The sequence below is a fragment of the Oncorhynchus kisutch genome, unplaced genomic scaffold (assembly GCF_002021735.2).
Source record: "Oncorhynchus kisutch isolate 150728-3 unplaced genomic scaffold, Okis_V2 Okis01b-Okis20b_hom, whole genome shotgun sequence".
NCBI lineage: Eukaryota > Metazoa > Chordata > Actinopteri > Salmoniformes > Salmonidae > Oncorhynchus > Oncorhynchus kisutch.
In genome coordinates, this window is record NW_022261978.1 from 8092909 (window position 1) to 8117991 (window position 25083).

Below are 25083 nucleotides of genomic sequence, written 5' to 3' on the forward strand. Positions count from 1 at the left end.
TAGACCCTTTAAATTTACAGTTTGTTGGACATCTATTGATATAACAATAGGGAACTACTGAAATACATGTTTCCAATATAAGGTAACTTCCACAGTATGTCCTTCATACTTACAAAGCGAGACGAGTTGTCATTCCTCACTGTCTTGGCATTACCGTAAGACTCCAGCAGAGGGTTAGCTGCAATGATCTGATCCTCAAGAGACCCCTGATTGAGACAAACACAAGTTTCTCAGAAACGGGAAAAGTGGTCAAGTTTGTTTTTCTCTATGACTTGAACAAATGTCTTGAAACATGATTCACAGCTGGAAAAAAAGTTTGCTCAGAAAACCAAACTGAAATGTGATTAAAAGGCAAACATAAGAACAACTTACCTGCATTTTGCTGGGGTCTGCTTCCTTCTTGCCACCAGACACTGCAATGGTGGCAAAGTACTGGATGACACGCTTGGTGTTGACAGTCTTTCCTGCACCGGATTCTCCACTGGTTTATATGACAGAGAAAGAGGAGATTTTAGTTACATGTTTGAGTGTCAGATTGGCTTTCACTAAGAAATAGCATTGAAAAATACCTGTTTTCTAACATAAGTAAATCATTAACAAATGTTCCCTTTCATCGACTCGTTATTACACGTAACCTGATGCTCTAATCCATCCATAATGTCATGTATTTCATCACACCAAGTGACACCACAATAGAAATGCTTCCTCAAGTGACATTTTAGTAAACAACTTACGTAATCAGGACGGACTGGTTCTCCTTATCTGGAACCAAAAAACATATTGCTTATCATACTCAAGCAACATTATGGGTACATTATTGCATGCGCATGAATTTAATTTTGGAACATTTTCTAGCAAATTGTTCTAATCTAGATGAGAAAACTCTGAAGCATATTTGAATTGGATTTGATTTGATTTTACACCCAACTATCCATCCGTCCATCCATCCATCCATTAGTACGTATGGACTTTGAGATCTATATACACTTATGGACATCCATAGAGCTCAATTTTTATGGATTGTCTATCCATGTGAGAGACGACGACTCGGTCTCGACCTTTAAGTCCGGTGAAATTCTCCTGTCTTAGCTGGGTTCCTGTATGAACTTAAGAATTCTCTCTCTCTCTCTCTCTCTCTCTCGGAGGAGGAGGAGGAGGAGGAGGAGGAGGAGGAGGAGGACCTGAGCCCTAGGACCGTGCCTCGGGACTATCTGGCTTGATGACTCCTTGCTGTCCCCAGTCCACCTGGTCGTGCTGCTGCTCCAGTTTCAACTGTTCTGCCTGCGGCTATGGAACCCTGATCTGTTCATCTGACGCGCTACATGCTGTTTTTTGACTCTCCCTCTCTCTCTACCGCACCTGCTGTCTCGACCTCTGAATGCTTGGCTATGAAAAGCCAACTGACATTTACTCCTGAGGTGCTGACCTATTGCACACTCTACAGCCACTGTGATAATTATTTGACCCTGCATGTCATCTATGAACATTTGAACATCTTGTATGGCCTTAATGGCCATATACTCTTATAATCTCCAGCCAGAAAAGGACTGGCCACCCCTCAGAGCATGGTTCCTCTCTTTTTTCTTAGGTTGTCTTGGGTTTCAGGCTGGGTTTCTGTATAAGCACTTTCTGACATCTGCTTATGTAAAAAGGGCTTTATAAATAAATGTGTTTGATTGATCCAACCATCCATCCATCCATCCATGAGATTTCGTACCAATCATCATGAACTGAAAGGCGTTGTCAGAGACGGAGAAGATATGGGGTGGAGCCTCTACTCTCTTCTTCCCTCTGTAGGCGTTGACAACCTCTTCATCGTACACAGGGAGCCACTTGTAGGGGTTCACCGTGGCACAGAAGAGCCCAGAGTAGGTCTGGATGAAAGAATAATTAATTTAGGAGATTAACAAAGTCAGATTGACATTTACCTGGATTTATGTGAGAATGTGGGTGTACTTTGGTAAACTGATGTGGGTCTACTGTATAGATATGTTTTGGTTTCTACCATTTAATTATGTGTAGTACTGTATGTGTGTATTTATTATGTTCATGTATGTGTGTGTTTATATGTGCAGGTTTCTTACGTAGATCATCCATGCTGCATAACGCTCTTTGAGGTTATACAACACAGAGGCTTCATTCAGGTAGGTCATCATGGCCATGTCCTCAATCTTATCGTACTTAGGGGGGTTCATCTCATAGATGTCTGCATCTTTGAACTCTTTTCCTTCCTGAAACAGTCAGAAATCTAGATTACACACAGATCAAAGTGGACATGACTGAATGCTTTTTGCTCATTAAATACAAGTTTAATCATTTAAAAAATGCATATCCACATTAATCCAACTACTTTGTTATCACCCACTGACACATAACTGGAGATTCTTGACTAGTCATCATGAGAAATTACATTACATTACAAAATTGATGTCTTTGAAGTTTATATTCTGCTTACAAAAACATTGGAAGTTTGTTTTGGCATTTAGTTGACTTTTCAAGAATTAGAGTGCACAAACTTGAACTTGAATACTTTTCAGATCAGACTTACCTCCTTACTGCCGTCAGGTTTCGTGACTGTTACAGTACACTTCCCGTCGGCCCTGGCAGTGACCAGACCCTTAAGGTACAGCTCCACCTTGTCTGTCACATAGCAGGCGTTCTTTGAATCAAAGGGTGTGGCTTGTGCCTCCATCCGCTCCTTCTCAGACTTACGGAGGTATATGGCAGCCTTGCCGTAGGCTTGCATCTCTGCGTCCGTACTCATGGTGACGGATAACTAGGAAAGAGATGAAACAAGAAACATGATTGACTCTGTGGTGCTTCTTCCCCAGTCAACAGAGTTAGGTGAGCGGTATCTCTAACCAAATATTCTCATCACTTTTTATGTGAAGAGTCAAACCATGTCTCACCTTCTTTTCCCCTCCTACAGATGAATGTGTACTTCTTAGAGGACCCTGTGACACATGAGAGTGTTGTGAAAACACACAAGTCTAAAGCTTCATCATTGAACCCCTAAAGGTATAGAAAACATTTAACTCAATCATTACATGTCAAATTCAACTACAGGTGCAACTGGTAACTTTCATTTACTACACATCCAGACATTCTGTCAGGAATTCAAATAAATTCCCCTGAAAACCCAGTTACATTCTAGAACACCCTTTCAAGTGCAGGAGCACCACTTTTGACTGTAGATGAAAGTCACAGATTTGAAGTAAAACACATAATAAAAGCAACATTATTTTTAATGCCACTTGATTTAATATTGTAAAATCTTACAGAAGTCAATTCAAACAGTGCAGTTAGCTACTGCCTCCGTTGCTGAGTACAAAGATGAGACAAATGTACAACTCTAAGGAGATGTAGAGGTCTTACCACAGAGGAAGAAGGTATCTGACTTATGGATGCTGGGGCCTCAGCCTCCTTATATCTGGTTGGAAGTGCCAACCAAGCAAAAGTTAATTATGGACCACTCTGGGAAAGGACATGTATTGGATGAGAGAGCTGTTTATTTCTGTGTATCACTAGCACCTCCCACTTCCAGGAGCACCACTCTCCCATTACATTACTTTTAAATGACATGTTTTTCTAAGAATTTAATTTCACTATATTAACATAAATGAGAGATTTCATACCTAATAGTTATGACAATATCAAAAGTTTGATTAATCTAATTGATTCCAATGTTACTGACCCTCACATACTGTAGTGGAGTCCATGTTGCCCCAATATCCTGAAATAGTTTTCATTAAATCTAATCTGACCTTATTTAGTTCCAGTTTAGTGGCATTAATCCTCATCAACAACTGTATATATACAGTACCAGTTAAAAGTTTTGACACACCAACTCATTCAAGCGTTTTTCTTTATTTTTTATATTTTCTACATTGTAGAGTAATTGGTCTCTCTCTCTCTACCACACCTGCTGTCTCTAACGCTGAATGATCCGCTATGAAAAGCCAACTGACATTTACTCCTGAGGTGCTGACCTGTTGCACCCTCTACAACCACTGTGATTATTATTATTTGACCCTGATGGTCATCTATGAACGTTTGAACATCTTGGCCATGTTCTGTTATAATCTCCACCCGGCACAGCCAGAAGAGGACTGGCCACCCCTCAGAGCCTGGTTCCTCTCTAGGTTTCTTCCTAGGTTCCTGCCTTTCTAGGGAGTTTTTCCTAGCTACCGTGCTTCCATATCTGCATTGCTGTTTGGGGGTTTAAGCTGGATTTCTGTATAGTACTTTGTGACATTGGCTGATGTAAAAATAATGGCTTTATAAATCAATTTGAATAATTGATTGATAGTGAAGACATCCAAACTATGAATTAACGCATATGGAATCATGTAGTAACCAAAGAAGTGTTAGCCACCCTTTGCCTTGATGACAGCTTTGCACACTCTTGGCATTCTCTCAACCAGCTTCATGAGGTAGTCACCTGGAATGCATTTGAATTAACAGGTGTGCCTTGTTAAAAGTTCATTTGTGGAATTTATTTCCTTCTTAATATGTTTGAGCCGAACAGTTGTGTTGTGACAAGGTAGGGGTGGTATACAGAAGATAGCCCTATTTGGTAAAAGACCAAGTCCATATTGTGGCAAGAGCAGCTCAAATAATCAAAGAGAAATGACAGTCCATCATTACTTTAAGACATGAAGGTCAGTCAATGCAGAACATTTCTGTCGCAAAAACCATCAAGTGTTGTGATGAAACTGGCTCTCATGAGGACCGCAACAAGAAAGGAAGACCCAGAGTTACCTCTGCTGCAGAGAATAAATTAATTAGAGTTACCAGCCTCAGATTGCAGCCCAAATAAATGTTTCACAGTTCAAGTAACAGACGCTTCTCAACATTAACTGTTCAGAGGAGACTGTGTGAATCAGGCCTTCATGTTCCAATTGTTGCTTATAAACCACTACTACAGGACTCCAATAAGAAGAAGACACTTGCTTGGGCCAAGAAACACGATCAATGGACATTAGACCAGTAGAAATCTGTCCTTTGGTCTGATGAGTTCAAATTTGAGATTTTTGGTTTCAGCCACCATGTCTTTGTGAGACACAGAGTAGGTGAACGGATGATCTCTGCACGTGTGGTTCCCACCATGAAGCATGGAGGAGGAGGTGTGATGGTGTGATGGTGTGGGGGGGCTTGCTGGTGACACTGTCAGTGATTTATTGAGAATTCAAGGCTCACTTAACCAGCATGGCTACCACAGCATTCCTGTATTGGGCCAGTAACCGAAAGGTTGCTGGATCGAATCCGCGTGCTGACAAGGTAAAAATACGTAATTCTTCCCCTGAGCAAGGCAGTTCCCCAGGCGCCAAAGATGTGGATGTCGATTAAGGCAATCCTCCGCACCTCTCTGATTCAGAGGGGTAGGGTTAAATGTGGAAGACACATTTCAGTTGAATGCATTCAGTTGTACAACTGACTAGGTAATCCCTTTCCCTTCCCTTTCTCTTCAGCTATATGCCATCCCATCTAGTTTGCGCTTAGTGGGACTATCATTTGTTTTTCAACAGGACAATGACCCAACACACCTCCAGGCTGTGTAAGGGCTATTTGACCAAGGAGACTGATGGAGTGCTGCATCAGATGACCTGGCCTCCACAATCACCCGACCAGAACCCAATTGAGATGGGTTGGGATGAGTTGGACCGCAGAGTGAAGGAAAAGCAGTCAATAAGTGCTCAGCATATGTGGAAACTCCTTCAAGACTGTTGGAAAAGCATTCCAGGTGAAGCTGGTTGAGAGAATGCCAAGAGTGTGCAAAGCTGTCATCAAGGCAAAGGGTGGCTACGTTGAAGAATCTAAAATCTATTTAGATTTCTTTAACACTTTTATGGTTACTACATGATTACCTACAAATAACTATTGTTTATTATTGTTTTGATGTCTTCACTATTATTCTACAATGTAGAAAATACTAAAAATAAAGAAAAACCCTAGAATGAGTAGGTTGTCCAAACTTTTGACTGGTACTGTATGTTCACCTTGTCACACCCTGATCGGTTTCACCTGTCTTTGTGCTTGTCTCCACCCCCCTCCAGCTGTCACCCATCTTCCCCCATTATCACCTGTGCATTTATACCTGTGTTCTCTGTTTGTCTTTGCCAGTTTGTCTTGTCAGCGCGCTTTCCCATCTTCCTGTTCGCTCAAGTTTCGTAGTTTCCCCGGTTCTGGCCATTCTGCCTGCCCCGAGCATGCCTGCCGTTCCGTACCTGCCTGACTCTGACCCGATTACGAACCTCTGCCTGCCCTTGGCCTATTTTTGCCTGCCCCGTTTGGTCAGTAAACATCTGTGATTCTTGCTGTCTGCATCTGGGTCTTATCCTGAGTTCTGGTACACATTTCCTGAGTTCTGGTACACACATCTGGTACACATATTATTTCTATGATTTAGCTTGTAAACACTATGATTTAGCTTGTAAGCTGAACTGTCTCCTCACCTCATGCTTGTGACGGAGTTGGCCGTTACCTCGTGCTTTGCTTAGTATGACTTATCACCCTGATGGAACCATATTAAATGAATAATATGAAGCTAGAACAGAAACATTGAGGCTTTTAACTACACCTCAAAAAACTGCAAATTCTAATGTGTAGTTAAACTATACATACATACATACATACAAGTATGTAAACTCCCCTTAAAATGAATAGATTTAGGCGGCAGGGTAGCCACAAGAACTGTTCGTCGGAAGCTTCATGAAATGGGTATTCATGGCCGAGCAGCAGCACACAAGCCTAAGATCACCATGCCCAATGCCAACTGGAGTGGTGTAAAGCTCGCCGCCATTGGAGCAGTGGAAATGCATTCCCTGGAGTGATGAATCACACTTCACCATCTGGCAGTCTGACGGACGAATCTGTGTTTGGCAGGAACGCTACCTGCCTGAATGCGTAGTGCCAACTGTAAGGTTTGGTGGAGGAGAAATAATGGTCTGGGGATCTTTTCATGGTTCGGGCCCCTTAGTTCCAGTGAAGGGAAAACTTAAGGATACAGGATACAACGACATTCTAGATGATTCTGTACTCCCAACGTTGTGGCAACAGTTTGGGGAAGGCCATTTCCTGTTTCAGCATGACAATGCCCCTGTGCACAAAGCGAGCCCCATACAGAAATGGTTTGTCAAGATCGGTGTGGAAGAACTTGACTGGCCTGCATAGAGCCCTGACCTCAACTCCATCAAGCACCTTTGGGTGTTTGAACATCACTGCCGACCTCACTAATGCTCTTGTGGCTGAATTGAAGTAAGTTCCCTGCAGCAATGTTCCAACATCTATTGGAAAGCCTTCCCAGAAGAGTGGAGGCTGTTATAGCAGCAATGTTCCAACATCTAGTGGAAAGCCTTCCCAGAAGAGTGGAGGCTGTTATAGCAGCAATGTTCCAACATCTAGTGGAAAGCCTTCCCAGAAGAGTGGAGGCTGTTATAGCAGCAATGTTCCAACATCTAGTGGAAAGCCTTCCCAGAAGAGTGGAGGCTGTTATAGCAGCAATGTTCCAACATCTATTGGAAAGCCTTCCCAGAAGAGAGGAGGCTGTTATAGCAGCAATGTTCCAACATCTATTGGAAAGCCTTCCCAGAAGTGTGGGGGCTGTTATAGCAGCAATGTTCCAACATCTATTGGAAAGCCTTCCCAGAAGAGTGGAGGCTGTTATAGTAGTAAAGTGGAGACTAACTTCATATTAATGCCCATAATTTTGGAATGAGATGTGCTACGAGCAGGTGTTCATACACTTTTGATCATGTGGTGTATTTATTTACAGTTTGATAGTTGTTTCACTTAATGAGTCCCATTAGCATCTATTTGATATTTAGCATATCTTTGATATTTTAAGTATGCATCGTGCACCAATATTGCTTTTTAAAAGCCTGTTATGTTAAATGAAGTGCTCTGATTTGCTAAAGTGACAAAGTTCATGCTGTCCCTATGTGCAACTCTGTGACTTCTAGGAAGACTTTAACCCCAAAATGTCTCCAAGTTTTCATCATAATTGTATCATTACAAGTTATTTGGTTGTTTTGACAAATACATGTTGGAAGATTGTTATTTATGTCATGTGATTGATTTTAAGGTCAAAGTGAACTGAACTCTAATTTTAATATGATGAAACATTGATTATCTAACAGTCAAATCTAGGTGTAAAAGCAGGTTCTACTCTTTTTTGGCCATTTTGTGGTGGAAAACTGAGCGGGTCGAGAATAACATGTCAAACCTGTTACCCATAGATAGACAGGCTTGAAATGTTTTCCCAATAATTTTTTTTTTGTGAAGCTTGCTTTCAATTGCCCTTCCCTGTTGCACTCCGCAAGCTTGTCACGAGGGGACTCATGTGTCACGACTTCCTCCGAAGTCGGTTCCTCTCCTTGTTCAGGCGACGTTTGGCGGTCGACGTCACTGGTCTTCTAGCCATCGCGGATCCACCTTTCATTTTCCATTTGTTTTGTCTTGTCTTCCCACAATTCCATTAATTACATGTTGTGTATTTAACCCTCTGTTCCCCACATGTCCTTGTCCGGTATTGTTTTTTGTAAGTGCTTGTGCACGTTATGTCCTGGGTTTTGTCCCATTATGATTATTGTTTTGTTCACGATGATTTAGTCTTTGCTCTCCTGCGCCTGACTTCTCTATCGCCTTACACGCACGCCTTACATCATGGCTGATTTCAGATGACCCTGTTACGGTCCACCCTGATACCTTATTTGGCACTTAATATGCACTTATTATAGTATTTATTTAGTTGAACGTCTTGAGATGGGAAAACATGTGTTTTATTAAGTTGAACTTGTTCTCTTTCTGATGGAATGTTAAAATTAGGTGAAAAAAAACGTTTTCATTCCAAGTTTCACTACCCAAAAGGGGCTCATTATGTGGAATTACCCATGTTCCACGACCCAAAAGGGGCTCATTATGTGGAAGGACCCATGTTTCACTACCCAAAAGGGGCTCATTATGTGGAATGACACATGTTTCACTACCCAAAAGGGGCTCATTATGTGGAATGACCCATGTTTCACTACCCAAAAGGGGCTCATTATGTGGAAGGTCCCATGTTCCTAATGAAGATTCTGAAGGCACTTTTATTTGTCTCACATTTCAGTTGGCTAAAACGGTCCAGTAGGATTCTTATGACACATATCACCAGTACAGTATTTCAATAATCTTATCCACTCATATTGCTGACAGCGATATAACTGCCTCAAACGTTTATTACACTCTGAAGTTAACTGCTTAGCAGCTGAGCTGGCTTCAACGATGACCTTTATTTATGACCTTTTCTGTTGGCCATGAAGTTTCTGAGAGACCACAGAGCATCACTCGGGGCAACACATCCCCTGCAAAGGGATACAAGTAAGAAAAGAAACATGGCAAATTATTTCCTCTGGTCTGAAACGGCACCAAGAACACTGGTAGAACTCATTGAAACTTTACACGTGTGGTATGAAACATTTGGTGTTATAATTTGGTCCAGTGTGACTCAGTTGGTAGAGCATGGCACTTACAATGCCAGGGCTGTGGGTTCAATTCCTCTAGAGGGACCAGTACAAACATATGACAATGTATGCACTCACTACTGTAAATCCCTCTGGATAAGAGCATCTGCTAAATGAAATGGGGGGGAAATCATTTGAAAATATAATATTACTCAAAGTCAGCTGAACAACAAGCCTTTTTTGTCAGGATTAGAAGAGTGATGAGTGTGGAGTCATGCGCAGAGAGCAGAGGATTCGGAAAACCATTTATTCCATTCCAACAACAGCGAACAAAAGAGGGTAACGCCGAACACAGGCGTAAAACACTCCTAAAGGTACAACACCGGTGCACACGCTGTAAGCGGACATAAATTAAAAGGACACCCCACCAAAAACAGCAAACACATTTGGAACACCATTGGAAATCCGGGAAGAGCAGGTGGAGATCAGGGGTGGTTGAAGGGGGGTTGAACGCTGATAACACACAGGTACTTAATGAAGAGCAGGGGGAGGTTGAACTCTGATAACACACAGGTACTTGATGAAGAGCAGGGGGAGGTTGAACTCTGATAACACACAGGTACTTAATGAAGAGCAGGGGGAGGTTGAACGCTGATAACACACAGGTACTTAATGAAGAGCAGGGGGAGGTTGAACTCTGATAACACACAGGTACTTGATGAAGAGCAGGGGGAGGTTGAACTCTGATAACACACAGGTACTTAATGAAGAGCAGGGGAGGTTGAACTCTGATAACACACAGGTACTTAATGATGAGCAGGGGGGGTTGAACTCTGATAACACACAGGTACTTAATGAAGAGCAGGGGGAGGTTGAACTCTGATAACACACAGGTACTTAATGAAGAGCAGGGGGAGGTTGAAGGGGGGTTGAACTCTGATAACACATAGGTACTTAATGAAGAGCAGGGGGAGGTCGAACTCTGATAACACACAGGTACTTAATGAACTTCAATCTTGGTTTCATCAGACCAGAGAATCTTGTTTCTCATGGTCTGAGAGTCTTTAGGTGCCTTTTGGCAAACTCCAAGTGGGCTGTCATGTGCCTTTTACTGAGGAGTGGCTTCCGTCTGGCCACTCTACAATAAAGGCCTGATGTTGTGGAGTGCTGCAGAGATGGTTGTCCTTCTGGAAAGATATCCCATCTCCACAGAGGAACTCTAGAGCTCTGTCAGAGTGACCATCGGGTTCTTGGTCAACTTCCTGACCAATGCCCTTCTACCCCGATTGCTCAGTTTGGGCAGGCGGTCAGCTCTAGGAAGAGTCTTGGTGGTTCCAAACTTCTTCCATTTAAGAATGATGGAGGCCCCTGTGTTCTTGGGGACCTTCAATGCTGCTGAAATGTTTTGGTAACCTTCCCCAGATCTGTGCTTCGACACGATCCTGTCTGAGCTCTACGGATAACTCCTTCGACCTCATGGCTTGGTTCTTGTTCTGACATGCACTGTCAACTGTGGGACCTTATATTAACAGGTGTGTGCTTTTCCAAATCATGTCCAATCAATTGAAATTACCACAGGTGGACTCCAATGAATGATCAACGCAAACAGGATGCACCTGAGCTCAATTTTGAGTCTCATAGCGACGGGTCTGAATGCTTAAGTAAATAAAGTATTTCTGTTTTATTTTTAATACATTTGCAAAAATGTCTAAACCTGTATTTCATTATGGGGCATTGTGTGCAGATTGCTAAGGAAAAACAGTTATTTAATCCATTTTAGAATAAGGATGTAGCGTAACAAAATGTGGAAAAAGTCAAGGGGTCTGAATACTTCCCGAAGGCATCGTGTTGTGTTTCATGTGTTTACTATATGAATGCTGCTTTCTAGTCCATGGCTCACTGTCAATCTCAATGTGACTTTCTCTGGTTAAATAAAGGATAAATACATTTATCTGTAAACCGTAGCTAAATGATTGACGAACTGTCTAATGAAGTCCTAAAATCCCTGAAATAACTGAAGTTCTACATGGCTGGCTCCTAATTTGTTTTGGAGTACAGTATACTGCCATCTGCTTGGTGTAAGTCCATAGTGAATCCCATTCTCAAATCTTTTAAAAAAGAGACCGGTTTGTGTGGTACGGTACTGAATGTTAACTTGATGACTTTTGAAGGAACGTACCCACCCGCGATCACACTTAAATCACTCGGCGGCTGTGACCCTTCACGTCAAGGTGAAGAAATTGGATGAAGTGCGGTTATAGATGTTGGGTTACTATGAGTCTCTTACAGTGGGGTGTTTGTGGTTCTGTTGGGTTCTGTTGGGTTCTGTTGGGTTCCTGTTTGGGTTCTGTTGGGTTCTGTTGGGTTATGTTGGGTACCTGTTGGGTTCTCTTTGGTTCTGTTGGGTACCTGTTGGGTTCTATTGGGTACCTGTTTGGGGTTATTTTGGGTACTTTTGGGTTGTTTGGGGTGATTAGTAAGACCCCCTGGGGGAGTCATAGGAAAAACAAAAACACTGAAAGATATTGGTTATGCCTCGTATTCCAAGGTGCATCAGACGTGTGTGTGTCCTGTTCTGAACTATTCAGCAGGAAGGTGGGGTTCTAAAAGGTGTAATAAAATGAACATGTCCATAACAGAGAAGGACATTATTTTTTAGGTGTCCACAAGTTTGCTCCTATATATAACTGGGGACATGGGCTGGGAACATATAGCAAAGTGCATGTATGTATAGATTGTGTAGGTCTCTGTCTCTCACACCTGACTCTTCTCTTTGTGTCAGAATGGGTTTAAACGCCATTTCCGTTTCATTCATTTGTTCCCTCTCTAGGGTTATTGTTATTACTTGGATTACCTTATCTGCTGGTATATATTCATATTAATTCATTCTTTAAGCCCAGTGTCCACACAGCACATCAGTACAAGAAGCCCCATATCTGCTGGATACACTAGTTGAGCAGGGTGACCATCTGGAAGGATCCCATTAAGGCCTTTTCATTTCTTGGACTGTGCTCTCATCTTCACTACAGCCAAGGTTTATTGTTTGGTATATCTGCCAACGCTGCCTAATTCTGGCACCGATGACACTTATTAGATAAGATATTTACTTGCCATGTTTGTGGGTGGATAGAACATTAGCACCATGCAGACTAAACGTTTATGACATGAAGTTATTTTAATGTGCAAAGATCTTGCATGATCTATGACCTGTGTTTTTGTATTTGAGGGAGATGTTTCTCTAAGCTCCAAACTTGCTCTGGGCAGAAGTTACCCTCTGTGATATGTGCAGCTGTCATACCCAACTAGACAACTGTGCATTTGGCCACAATCATCTGACTTTACATCCATGGACCTTCTCACAATGCAGATCAGGGGTCATTTCAAGTCAATTCAGGAGGTGAACTGAAATGTCTATTTGAAAGCATTGTGAAGTATTTGAAATTGGTTTACTTCCTGATTGAACTGAATTGTATTTCTTCCACTCCAGCACTAACATACTGGACCTGCTTTCAAGTAATTAAGGGCTAAATAGAGATCATGATTAGTTGTAAATCAAATGGTATTGGTCACGTAGCACATATTTTACATATGTTATCACAGGTGCAGCGAAACACTTATGTTCCTATCAGTGCAGTAATACCTAACAATACAATACAGGCAAATCCCCCCAAATAAGATGCTTTCATTGGTCAGAATGCAATGAGGAGATTGAGATTAAGAATCCAGGTTCAGTATTTATTACACAGCGGAACAGGAACACAGAGCACATGAGGGTTTGATTAAGGTTTAGGACTTGGAGTTGGGGCTTGTAAAGGCCGATAGGAAGGTTAGGTTGTGGAAATGCAGAAACATAAAATTGTAGTTTAAAACTTTAGACAAACAACTGCCTATGAGACATTAGCTTGTCATTTAGTGGGTTAGGCTGATAGTTTCCCCTTTTGCAGTGTGATTTCACAAGGAAATGTACCACGTGTACAAATGATGTTGGGACTTTATCAGAAGTGCAGTGACATTTAGTGTGACATTTATCCTAACTGAGTGCAGTGAACCACTTCTATGTGGAAATGAAAGGGGTGTAAAAAGGCAGAGGAGAGGTGATTGGGGAGTGGGAACAGGTTTGGAGGATAGGGGAGTGGTAACAGGTTTGGAGGATAGGGGAGTGGTAACAGGTTTGGAGGATAGGGGAGTGGTAACAGGTTTGGAGGATAGGGGAGTGGTAACAGGTTAGAGGATAGGGGAGTGGTAACAGGTTTGGAGGATAGGGGAGTCGTAACAGGTTTGGAGGATAGGGGAGTGGTAACAGGTTTGGAGGATAGGGGAGTGGTAACAGGTTTGGAGGATAGGGGAGTGGTAACAGGTTTGGAGGATAGGGGAGTGGTAACAGGTTTGGAGGATAGGGGAGTGGTAACAGGTTTGGAGGATAGGGGAGTGGGAACAGGTTTGGAGGATAGGGGAGTGGTAACAGGTTTGGAGGATAGGGGAGTGGGAACAGGTTTAGAGGATAGGGGAGTGGGAACAGGTTTAGAGGATAGGGGAGTGGTAACAGGTTTGGTGGATAGGGGAGTGGTAACAGGTTTGGAGGATAGGGGAGTGGTAACAGGTTAGAGGATAGGGGAGTGGTAACAGGTTTGGAGGATAGGGGAGTGGTAACAGGTTTGGAGGATAGGGGAGTGGGAACAGGTTTGGAGGATAGGGGAGTGGTAACAGGTTTAGAGGATAGGGGAGTGGTAACAGGTTTGGAGGATAGGGGAGTGGTAACAGGTTTGGAGGATAGGGGAGTGGGAACAGGTTTGGAGGATAGGGGAGTGGGAACAGGTTTGGAGGATAGGGGAGTGGGAACAGGTTTGGAGGATAGGGGAGTGGTAACAGGTTTGGAGGATAGGGGAGTGGTAACAGGTTAGGAGGATAAGGGAGTGGTATCAGGTTTGGAGGATAGGGGAGTGGTAACAGGTTTGGAGGATAGGGTAGTGGTAACAGGTTTGGAGGATAGGGGAGTGGTAACAGGTTTGGAGGATAGGGGAGTGGTAACAGGTTAGGAGGATAGGGGAGTGGTAACAGGTTTGGAGGATAGGGGAGTGGTAACAGGTTTGGAGGATAGGGGAGTCGTAACAGGTTTGGAGGATAGGGGAGTGGTAACAGGTTTGGAGGATAGGGGAGTGGTAACAGGTTTGGAGGATAGGGGAGTGGTAACAGGTTTGGAGGATAGGGGAGTGGTAACAGGTTTGGAGGATAGGGGAGTGGTAACAGGTTTGGAGGACAGGGGAGTGGTAACAGGTTTGGAGGATAGGGGAGTGGGAACAGGTTTGGAGGATAGGGGAGTGGTAACAGGTTTGGAGGATAGGGGAGTGGTAACAGGTTTGGAGGATAGGGGAGTGGGAACAGGTTTAGAGGATAGGGGAGTGGGAACAGGTTTAGAGGATAGGGGAGTGGTAACAGGTTTGGTGGATAGGGGAGTGGTAACAGGTTTGGAGGATAGGGGAGTGGTAACAGGTTTAGAGGATAGGGGAGTGGTAACAGGTTTGGAGGATAGGGGAGTGGTAACAGGTTTGGAGGATAGGGGAGTGGGAACAGGTTTGGAGGATAGGGGAGTGGGAACAGGTTTAGAGGATAGGGGAGTGGTAACAGGTTTGGAGGATAGGGGAGTGGGAACAGGTTTGGAGGATAGGGGAGTGGGAACAGGTTTGGAGGATAGGGGAGTGGGAACAGGTTTGGAGGATAGGGGAGTGGTAACAGGTTTGGAGGATAGGCGAGTGGTAACAGGTTTGGAGGATAGGGACGTCATTAGGAGCAATTGGGAGTCCTGTAGGAGTGGCATGACCCTTCCAAACAGTTGATTTAGCCAAAGAATGTTTACATTCACAAGATATGTGAGTGACCACTCTAACAATGGAAATACATGTCTTCAAAGATGGAAGGCAGGTGGGAGGAGGTAAGATTAGGTGGGACCATTTTATCCAATGAAATGGCAGATATGCGTGTTAACAACAGATAGATAGAAGACTCATATTTGTATCTTTGCCATTATAGTGTCTGTGACCGCATGGGCAGTGCCATTGAGGCTATCTCCATTTTAGAGTGGTCAATTCTATTCTTCTTCATTGGCTGATAGCTCCCAACTCATAGGAATCCCAACCTGATTTCATGTAATTAAGGGCTAAATTGAAGGTTTTGATCATTTGATTTCGCTGAAACCACTGTGTTAGTGCTGGTATGGAATAAAAGCCTGCACTCCATGCGGATGGGCTGTCCAGAACAGGAGTTGCAGGCCCCTGATATACTATTATAAACTGTCAAATGTTATTAAGCAAAGTAAACTGTCATTGTAAAATGGTTATTGTACATTTGTATTTTAGCAGGGCTTTGGGGGGATCGGATAGTAACTGCTGATCCAATACATTTTGTTCTGTAAAACGACCTGCAAAGTAGTTGGCCTGAGACGCCCCAGAGTCTTGGATCACGTCAGCATTTCTTTTTTATATGATTCAATCCATTAAAATGTCAAAGCCACTAAAGTCTATATCTGGATTTGAAATGTCACATGCTGTGGCATGGACCTACAAAACATCCAATCTTGGCTCAGTTAATTCAGATCTTATTTTCCAGGTCACATATCTCTCTGTAAATCTATGACGGTGTCAGCATGTGAGGACTTCATGGTCGACTAATAAGGTGAAAATAATGTGCTGGCCTGTATCGGATCTCTCTGTGCTCCCTCTTTCAGCATGCAGTGTAATGTCAATGGAATATTAATCTAATACATTTACAAGGATAAACACTTGGATCAAATGGGGAGCTGTTGTGTTTTTCAGCAAGCTTTACAGATCTTTGGACGAACAAGTCCACAGTTATTACCCCCCCCTGCCCAGTGACCTTCTCCAAACATGACCATGTTCCAAAACTGGGTGTCAGAAATACATGCAGCCTAAAGTAGTTTGGGATTGCTTTATGACCCTGCCTCATAGAGATGGTATCAAACCTGCTGAGCTGTTCATGAAACTCCAAGTTGATCCCATACAGTCGATGGCAGAGTTACAGGAAGCAAACTAAAGCAACAGATCATTTACAAGCCCAATATGTCCATGTTCAGAAACAGGCGAATCAGAAATACATCCAGCTTCCACAGCAATACAGTGCCTTCGGAAAGTATTCAGACCCCTTCCCTTTTTCCACATTTTGTTACGTTACAGTCTTATTCTAAAATGAATAAAATCAAGTAAATTCCTCATCAATCTTCACAGAATTTCCCATAATGACATAGCGAAAAAATACCTTATGTATGTGTATGTAAACTTCCAACTTCAACTGTAACTTACAAACCCAACATGTTCATGTTCAGAAACGGGTGTGTCAGAAATACATCCAGCTTCCACAGCAATTTATCTAAAGTAATTTGTCATTGATTTATCAGCAGATCTGCTGCCATTTGAGCTGTGCACCAGAGGATTCGACCATATACACAACAGATATAAAGCTGATATGGCCATTAGCAAACGGACCAGTCAAATACCTGCTTCTTTTGAACAGCTTTATTTTTAGACTTTCAAATGTAAAAAAAACAAACAGAGATGGACTGTGTCTTCCTGCAAGGATAAGAAAAGTAAAGTCCAAAAGAGAGAACATCAATACAACTGGGAATACCACACCCTCCCTTCAGATGCAGTTGTTGTAACACAGGCATCTCTGGGGTAGCAGAGGACTAGTCCTAACCAAGCCTTTTGGAAGAGGCAGGACAACTGGCAACCCAATCCACCCGATGTCTGCCATGCAGCTCGCCATCACTCTCCTTGGTCAAATAGCCCTTAAACAGCCCGGAGGTGTGTTGGTTCATTGTCCTGCTGATTAACAAATGATAATCCCATTAAGTGCAAACCTGATGGGATGGAGTATCGCTGCAGAATGCTGTGGTAGCCATGCTGGAAAAGTGTGCCTTCAATTCTAAATATATCACAGACAGTGTCACCAGTAAAGCACACCCACACCCACACCATCACACCTCCTCCTCCATGCTTCACAGTGGGAATCAAATAAAAATGTATTGTATATAGCTCCTGGAACCTAAGCCCTTAATTAACCAACAATGCAGTTCAAGAAAGAATTAAGAAAATATTAACTAAATACACTAAAGTAGAAAATAAGAAAAAGTAAGACCATAAAATAACAATGTATACAGGGGGTACCGGTACCGAGTCAAAGTGGGGGTACAGGTTAGTAAAGGTCATTTGTACATGTAGGTATGAGTAAAGTGACTATTCACAGATAATAGACAGTGCTTCGTAACAAATGGAGGGAGGGGGTGTCAATGTAAATATTCCAGGTTGCTCCAGGTTAACTGGAGTCTTTGACCATTTTTGGGCATTCCTCTGACACCGCCTAGTATATTGCTCCTGGATGGCAGGAATCTTGGCCCCAGTGATGTACTGGGCGGTACGCACTACCCTCTGTAGCGCCTTATCGTCAGATGCCGCGCAGTTTCCATACCAGGCAGTGATGCAACCGGTCAGGATGCTCTTGATGGTGCAGCTGTAGAACTTTTTGAGGATCTGGGGGACCCATGCCGAATCTTTTCAGTCTCCTGAGGGCGAAAAGGTGTTGTCGTGCCCTCTTCACGACTGTCTTGGTGTGTTTGGACCATGATAGTTCGCTGGTGATGTGGACACCAAGAAACTTGAAACTCTTGACCCGCTTCACTACAGCCCCGTCGATGTGAATGGGGGCCAGTTCAGTCTGCCTTTTCCTGTTGTCCGCGACTAGTTCCTTTGTCTTGCTCACATTGAGGGAGAGGTTGTTGTCTCTGACCTCCTACCTATAGGCTGTCTCATCGTTGTCGGTGATCAGGCCTAGCACTGTTCTGTAGTCAGCAAACTTAATGATGGTGTTGGAGTTGTGTTTGGCCACGCAGTCGTGGGTGAACAGGGAGTACAGGAGGGGATGATTTTGAGGATCAGCATGGCAGATGTGTTATTGCCTACCCTTACCACCTGGGGACGGCCTGTCAGAAAGTTCAGGATCCAGTTGCAGAGGGAGGTGTTTAGTCCCAGGGTCCTTAGCTTAGTGATGGGCACTATGGTGTTGAACGCTGAGCTGTAGTCAATAAACAGCATTCTCACATAGGTGTTCCTTTTGTCCGGGTGGGAAAGGGCAGAGTGGAGTGTGATAGAGATTGCGTTGTCTGTGGATCTGTTGGGGCGGTATGCGAATTGGAGTGGGTCTAGGGTTTCCGGGATGATGGTGTTGATGTAAGCCATGACCAGCCTTTTAAAGCACTTCATGGCTATGTACCAGCATGACTGCCACAGGGAGGTAATAATTTAGGCAGGTTACCTTCACTTCTTTGGGCACAGGAACTATGGAGGTCTGCTTGAAACATGTAAGTATTACAGACTTGTTCAGGGAAAGGTTGAAAATGTCAGTGAAGACACTTGCCAGTTGGTCCACACATGCTTTGTGTACACGTCCTGGTAACCTGTCTGGCCCCGTGGCTTTGTAAATGTTGACCTATTTAAGGGTCTTGCTCACATTGGCTATGTAGAGGGTGATCACACAGTCGTCCGAACCTATTGCTCTCATTGATGCTTCAGTGTTGCTTGCATCGAAGTGAGCATAAAAGGCATTTAGCTCGTCTGGTAGGCTCGCGTTAATGGGCAGCTCGTGGCTGTGATTTCCTTTGTAGTCCGTAATAGTTTTCAAGACCTGCCACATCCGATAAGCATCAGAGCCAGTGTAGCAGGATTCAATATTAATCCTGTATTGACGCTTTGCCTGTTTGATGGTTCGTCTGAGGCTGTAGCGGGATTTCTTATAAGCGTCCGGATTAGTGTCCCGCTCCTTGAAAGCGGCAGCTCTAGCCTTTAGCTCGATGTGGATGTTGCCTGTAATCCATGGCTTCTGGTTGGAATATGTACGTACGGTTACAATAGGGATGACGTCGTCGATGCACTTTTTGATGAAGCCGGTGACTGAGTTGGTGTACTCCTCAATGCCATTGGGTGAATCCCGGAACATATTCCAGTCTGTGCTAGCAAAACAGTCCTTTAGCGTACCATCCGCGTCATCTCACCACTTCCATATTGAGCAAGTCACTGGTACTTCCTGCTTTAGTTTTTACTTGTAAGCAGGAATCAGGAGGATATTATTATTGTCAAATTTGCCAAATGGAGGGCGAGGGAGAGCTTTGTATGCGTCTCTGTGTGTGGAGTAAAGGGGGTCGAGAGTTTTTTTACCCTCTTGTTGCACATGTGACATTCTGGTAGAAATGAGGTACAATGGATTTAAGTTTGCCTGCAATCAAGTCCCCGACCACTAGGAGCGCCCCTTCTGGATGAGCATTTTCTTGTTTATGTCTTTGTACAGCTCGTTGAGTGCGGTCTTAGTGCCAGCATCGGTTTGTGGTGGTAAATAGATGGCTACGAATACTATAGATGAGACCTCTCTTGGTAGATAGTGTGGTCTACAGCTTTTCATGAGGTACTCAATACCTCAAGAATTCTTTAATATTAGACATTGCGCACCAGCTGTTATTGACAAATAGAAACACCCCCCCCCCCGCCCCTCGTCTTACCAGGAGTAGTTTCTCTGTCATGCCAATGTGTCACGGTTGTCTGTGGTGGAAGAAGGTGAGGACCAATGTGCAGCGTGGTAAGTGTTCATTTTCTTTAATAGAACTCTAATAGAACACTAAAATACAAAACCAACAAGAGAACGAAATGAAACCGTAACAGTTCTGTCTGGTACAGATACGAAACAGAAAATAATCACCCACAACTCAAGGGTGAAAACAGGCTGCCTAAGTATGGTTCTCAATCAGGGCAACCCTCGCCGCCGACCTCGGACTGGGGACCTTAGCAACGGGTCCCGAATGGACAGAAGACTCCGGCAGCTCCGGAAGTGAAGGGCGATTCCGGCAGCACCGGAGTAACTGACGGCTCTGGCAGCTCCTTGACTGACCGGCGGCTCTGGCAGCTCTGACTGACCGGCGGCTCTGGCAGCTCCTGACTGGCGGGCGGCACTGGCAGCTCAGGACAGACGGGAGACTCTGGCAGCTCCTTGACTGACCGGCGGCTCTGGCAGCTCCTGACTGACCGGCGGCTCTGGCAGCTCCTGACTGACCGGCGGCTCTGGCAGCTCCTGACTGGCGGGCGGCACTGGCAGCTCAGGACAGACGGGAGACTCTGGCAGCTCAGGACAGGCGGGAGCACCTGTAGGGAGGAGACGGAGAGACAGCCTGGTGCTGGGGGCTGATTAGTCCAAATGTGTGAGACACAGAGAAGGTGAACGGATTAACTACCTAAAGGCGCGATAGAAGGGATGGTTGCGAGGGATGGACGCGAAGGATATATTGCTTTCTCGAGAACAGGCCCAAATCCCTTTAATTTGCATGAAGAAAAGACAGAGAAAGAAGGGGGCGTAGTTCAGGCTGCCTTCTGAGAATTCAAAGGCGATTTAAATGAACGCTTCTAACTCATCAACAGACAGATCCCAGGCAGTGTCTCCTTGCTCCCTGTATTTTATACCAGACCACATGTTCCTCTTACCCTGATTGCAGAAAAGAAAACAGTGGCGTGAAGAAGATAATATAGGAACAATAGTGGTGTCACGTCTACTCCCGCTCCTCTCTGGCGCTCGTTGTCGACAGTTTACTCATTTTTACTCACGTCTGTCACCATCGTTAAGCGCACCTGCGCCTCATGAGAGTCACCTGGACTCCATCACCTTCCTGATTACCTCCCCTATATCTGTCACTCCCTTTGGTTCTTTTCACAGGTGTTATTGATTCTGTTTCTGTCGGTACACTACGTGCTTCGTTTTGTTTAATTTATTATTAAATGCACTCCATTTAGTTGCTTCCTGACTCCTAGTGTATATTACAAGTGGATCAATATATTAGTAATCAGTTGTATTCTTGTCTTGCAGTGTATACAGATGGTTTAAAGGATCCCATAACTGGGAAGACAGGCGCTGGTGTATTTATCCCTATGCAACAGACGCAACATTTAATTTCTGTTTAATCAACAGAAGTTATTGCCATAAATTGTATTTTACTAGGCAAGTCAGTTAAGAACAAATTCTTATTTTCAATGACGGCCTAGGAACAGTGGGTTAACTGCCTGTTCAGAGGCAGAACAACAGATTGTCAGCTCGGGGATTTGAACTTGCAACCTTTTGATTACTAGTCCAATGCTCTAACCACTAGGCTACCCTGCCGCCCCAAATGTTGAATTGCAATGGATAGAGGAGGTGCAATCAAGAAGTGTAGTACTATGTTGGGACTGTGCATCCGTTTTGTATAGTTTAAGATCTGGAAAGTCAGAAGGTGGTTAGAAGTAATGATGCTGTTGTCGGGGTTACAAAGAAAAGGTTATTGAAATTCCGGGTTGTTGGATTCCGGCTCATAGAAATGATAACTAAGCAATAAGGCCATGGGAAGTGTGGTGTATATGGCCAAAACACCACGGCTATGCGCTGTTCTAATGCACGATGCAATTTTGTATTATCTTTTTTTATTTCACCTTTATTTAACCAGGTAGGCTAGTTGAGAACAAGTTCTCATTTGCAACTGCGACCTGGCCAAGATAAAGCATAGCAGTGTGAACAGACAACACAGAGTTACACATGGAGTAAACAATTAACAAGTCAATAACACAGTAGAAAAAAAAGGGGAGTCTATATACATTGTGTGCAAAAAGGCATGAGGAGGTAGGCGAATAATTACAATTTTGCAGATTAACACTGGAGTGATAAATGATCAGATGGTCATGTACAGGTAGAGATATTGGTGTGCAAAAGAGCAGAAAAGTAAATAAATAAAAACAGTATGGGGATGAGGTAGGTGAAAATGGGTGGGCTATTTACCAATAGACTATGTACAGCTGCAGCGATCGGTTAGCTGCTCAGATAGCAGATGTTTGAAGTTGGTGAGGGAGATAAAAGTCTCCAACTTCAGCGATTTTTGCAATTCGTTCCAGTCACAGGCAGCAGAGAACTGGAACGAAAGGCGGCCAAATGAGGTGTTGGCTTTAGGGATGATCAGTGAGATACACCTGCTGGAGCGTGTGCTACGGATGGGTGTTGCCATCGTGACCAGTGAACTGAGATAAGGCAGAGCTTTACCTAGCATGGACATGTAGATGACCTGGAGCCAGTGGGTCTGGCGACGAATATGTAGCGAGGGCCAGCCGACTAGAGCATACAAGTCGCAGTGGTGGGTGGTATAAGGTGCTTTAGTGACAAAACGGATAGCACTGTGATAAACTGCATCCAGTTTGCTGAGTAGAGTGTTGGAAGCAATTTTGTAGATGACGTCGCCAAAGTCGAGGATCGGTAGGATAGTCAGTTTTACTAGGGTAAGTTTGGCGGCGTGAGTGAAGGAGGCTTTGTTGCGGAATAGAAAGCCGACTCTTGATTTGATTTTCGATTGGAGATGTTTGATATGAGTCTAGAAGGAGAGTTTACAGTCTAGCCAGACACCTAGGTACTTATAGATGTCCACATATTCAAGGTCGGAACCATCCAGGGTGGTGATGCTAGTCGGGCATGCGGGTGCAGGCAGCGATCGGTTGAAACGGATGCGAATGCGAAGCGCCTGGTCACAGCCCTGAGCCGTGGTATATTGGCCATATATCACAAACCCCAGAGGTACCTTACTGCTATTATAAACTGGTTACCAACGTGATTAGAGTAGTAAAATTAAATGTTTTGTCATACTCGTGGTACACAGTCTGATATACCATGGCTTTCAGCCAATCGGAATTTAGGACTCAAACCACCCAATTTATAATAGCAGACAAACCAGTAGGTAGCAGTGTATTCACCTGTCAGTTTGTTGCGATTTGCAGATAAAACTTAAAGAAGAAGAAGCCGCTCTCATTTCCCCAGACAGACACAGGCACGACTCTGCTTCACTCAGTCACTCGTCTCGGGGCACAAGTGTCCCTTCCTCCAGACATGGTGTATGAACCGAAATCCGGAGCTAAACATTGTTGTTCATTCTAGCTATTTCCTGTCGACATTGCGGAGGCCTTATGGTTGTTTAGTAGGCCTACTTTGTCTGCCCATATAATTATTCCATTGCTGGTGACGTGTGATACGATTGATAATAGGTGATTTAAGTAGTGACTGGTTTTCATCAAACTGCCCACTCAAGAAAAAGCTTCCAGCTGTAACCTGTGAACCTGGTTCAGGTTATCAGTCAACCTACCTGGGGGGGTTACAAACAGCACAGGAACGAAATCATCAACATTTACTGATAACATCTTTACTAATGCTTCAGAAATGTGCTTTAAAGCGGTATACAGATCCATCTGATGTAGTGATCACAATAAAGTAGCTGTCACACCCTGATCTGTTTCACCTGTCTTGTACTTGTCTCCACCCCCACCAGGTGTCTCCCATTTTCCCAATGATCCCCTGTGTATTTATACCTGTGTTTTCTGTTTGTCTCTTTCCAGTTTTGTCTTGTATTGTCTGGTCGTCCCAGCGTGTTTCTTGGTTTTGCGTGTGCTTTACTTTTTGTTTTCCGGTTCTGCCCTTTCTGCCTGCCATCCTGCCCCTGCCTGCCATCCTGCCCCTGCCTGCCATCCTGACCCAGCCTGCCTGCCATCCTGACCCTGCCTGCCTGCCATCCTGCCCCTGCCTGCCATCCTGACCCTGCCTGCCTGTCATCCTGCCCCTGCCTGCCATCCTGACCCTGCCTGCCTGCCATCTTGACCCTGCCTGCCATCCTGACCCTGCCTGCCTGCCATCCTGACCCTGCCTGCCTGCCATCCTGACCCTGCCTGCCTGCCATCCTGACCCTGCCTGCCTGCCATCCTGACCCTGCCTGCCTGCCATCCTGACCCTGCCTGCCTGCCATCCTGACCCTGCCTGCCATCCTGACCCTGCCTGCCTGCCATCCTGACCCTGCCTGCCTGCCATCCTGACCCTGCCTGCCTGCCATCCTGACCCTGCCTGCCATCCTGACCCTGCCTGCCTGCCATCCTGACCCTGCCTGCCTGCCATCCTGACCCTGCCTGCCATCCTGACCCTGCCTGCCTGCCATCCTGACCCTGCCTGCCTGCCACCCTGACCCTGCCTGCCTGCCATCCTGACCCTGCCTGCCTGCCATCCTGACCCTACCTGCCATCCTGACCCTGCCTGCCATCCTGACCCTGCCGGCCTGCCATCCTGACCCTGCCTGCCTGCCATCCTGACCCTGCCTGCCATCCTGACCCTGCCTGCCTGCCATCCTGACCCTGCCTGCCATCCTGACCCTGCCTGCCTGCCATCCTGACCCTGCCTGCCATCCTGACCCTGCCTGCCTGCCATCCTGACCCTGCCTGCCATCCTGACCCTGCCTGCCTGCCATCCTGACCCTGCCTGCCATCCTGACCCTGCCTGCCATCCTGTACCTGCTTGACTCTGACCTGGATTACAATCCTCTGCCTGCTATTCTCCTGCTTTTTGCCTGCCCCCTGTGATATCTGAGAAATGATCTGAGAATCAAACTATCCGCCTCTTCTGTCTGTATCTGGGACTTATCCTGAGTTGTGATAAGTATCTAGGAAAACCAAAGTTCCAAAGGCTGGGTCTAATATAGTGTATAAGAGGTCATACAATCCGTTTTGCAGTGATTCCTAAGTTGTTGATGTAGAAAATATGTGTTAGT

At 44.6% G+C, this 25083-nt stretch overlaps 1 protein-coding gene across 3 annotated transcripts in view; it reads right to left on the reverse strand.

Moving 5' to 3' along the window:
* LOC109877501 (myosin heavy chain, fast skeletal muscle-like) overlaps nt 1-25083 on the reverse strand; it is a 79802-nt gene that overhangs the window by 17033 nt on the left and 37686 nt on the right. Inside the window, exons 1-8 of one of the 3 annotated variants that reach the window (XM_031811333.1) lie at nt 3376-3397; nt 2910-2954; nt 2549-2776; nt 2085-2231; nt 1718-1874; nt 735-762; nt 373-481; nt 114-206 (exon numbers count right to left, since the gene is read on the reverse strand). In XM_031811333.1, coding sequence (XP_031667193.1) covers nt 114-206; nt 373-481; nt 735-762; nt 1718-1874; nt 2085-2231; nt 2549-2764 — 750 coding nt within the window. In that variant the 5' untranslated portion in view covers nt 2765-2776; nt 2910-2954; nt 3376-3397. Of the gene's footprint in view, nt 1-113; nt 207-372; nt 482-734; nt 763-1717; nt 1875-2084; nt 2232-2548; nt 2777-2909; nt 2955-3375; nt 3398-25083 lie in introns of those variants that run through there. The other 2 variants (XM_031811332.1, XM_031811334.1) reach the window with 2 other exon arrangements.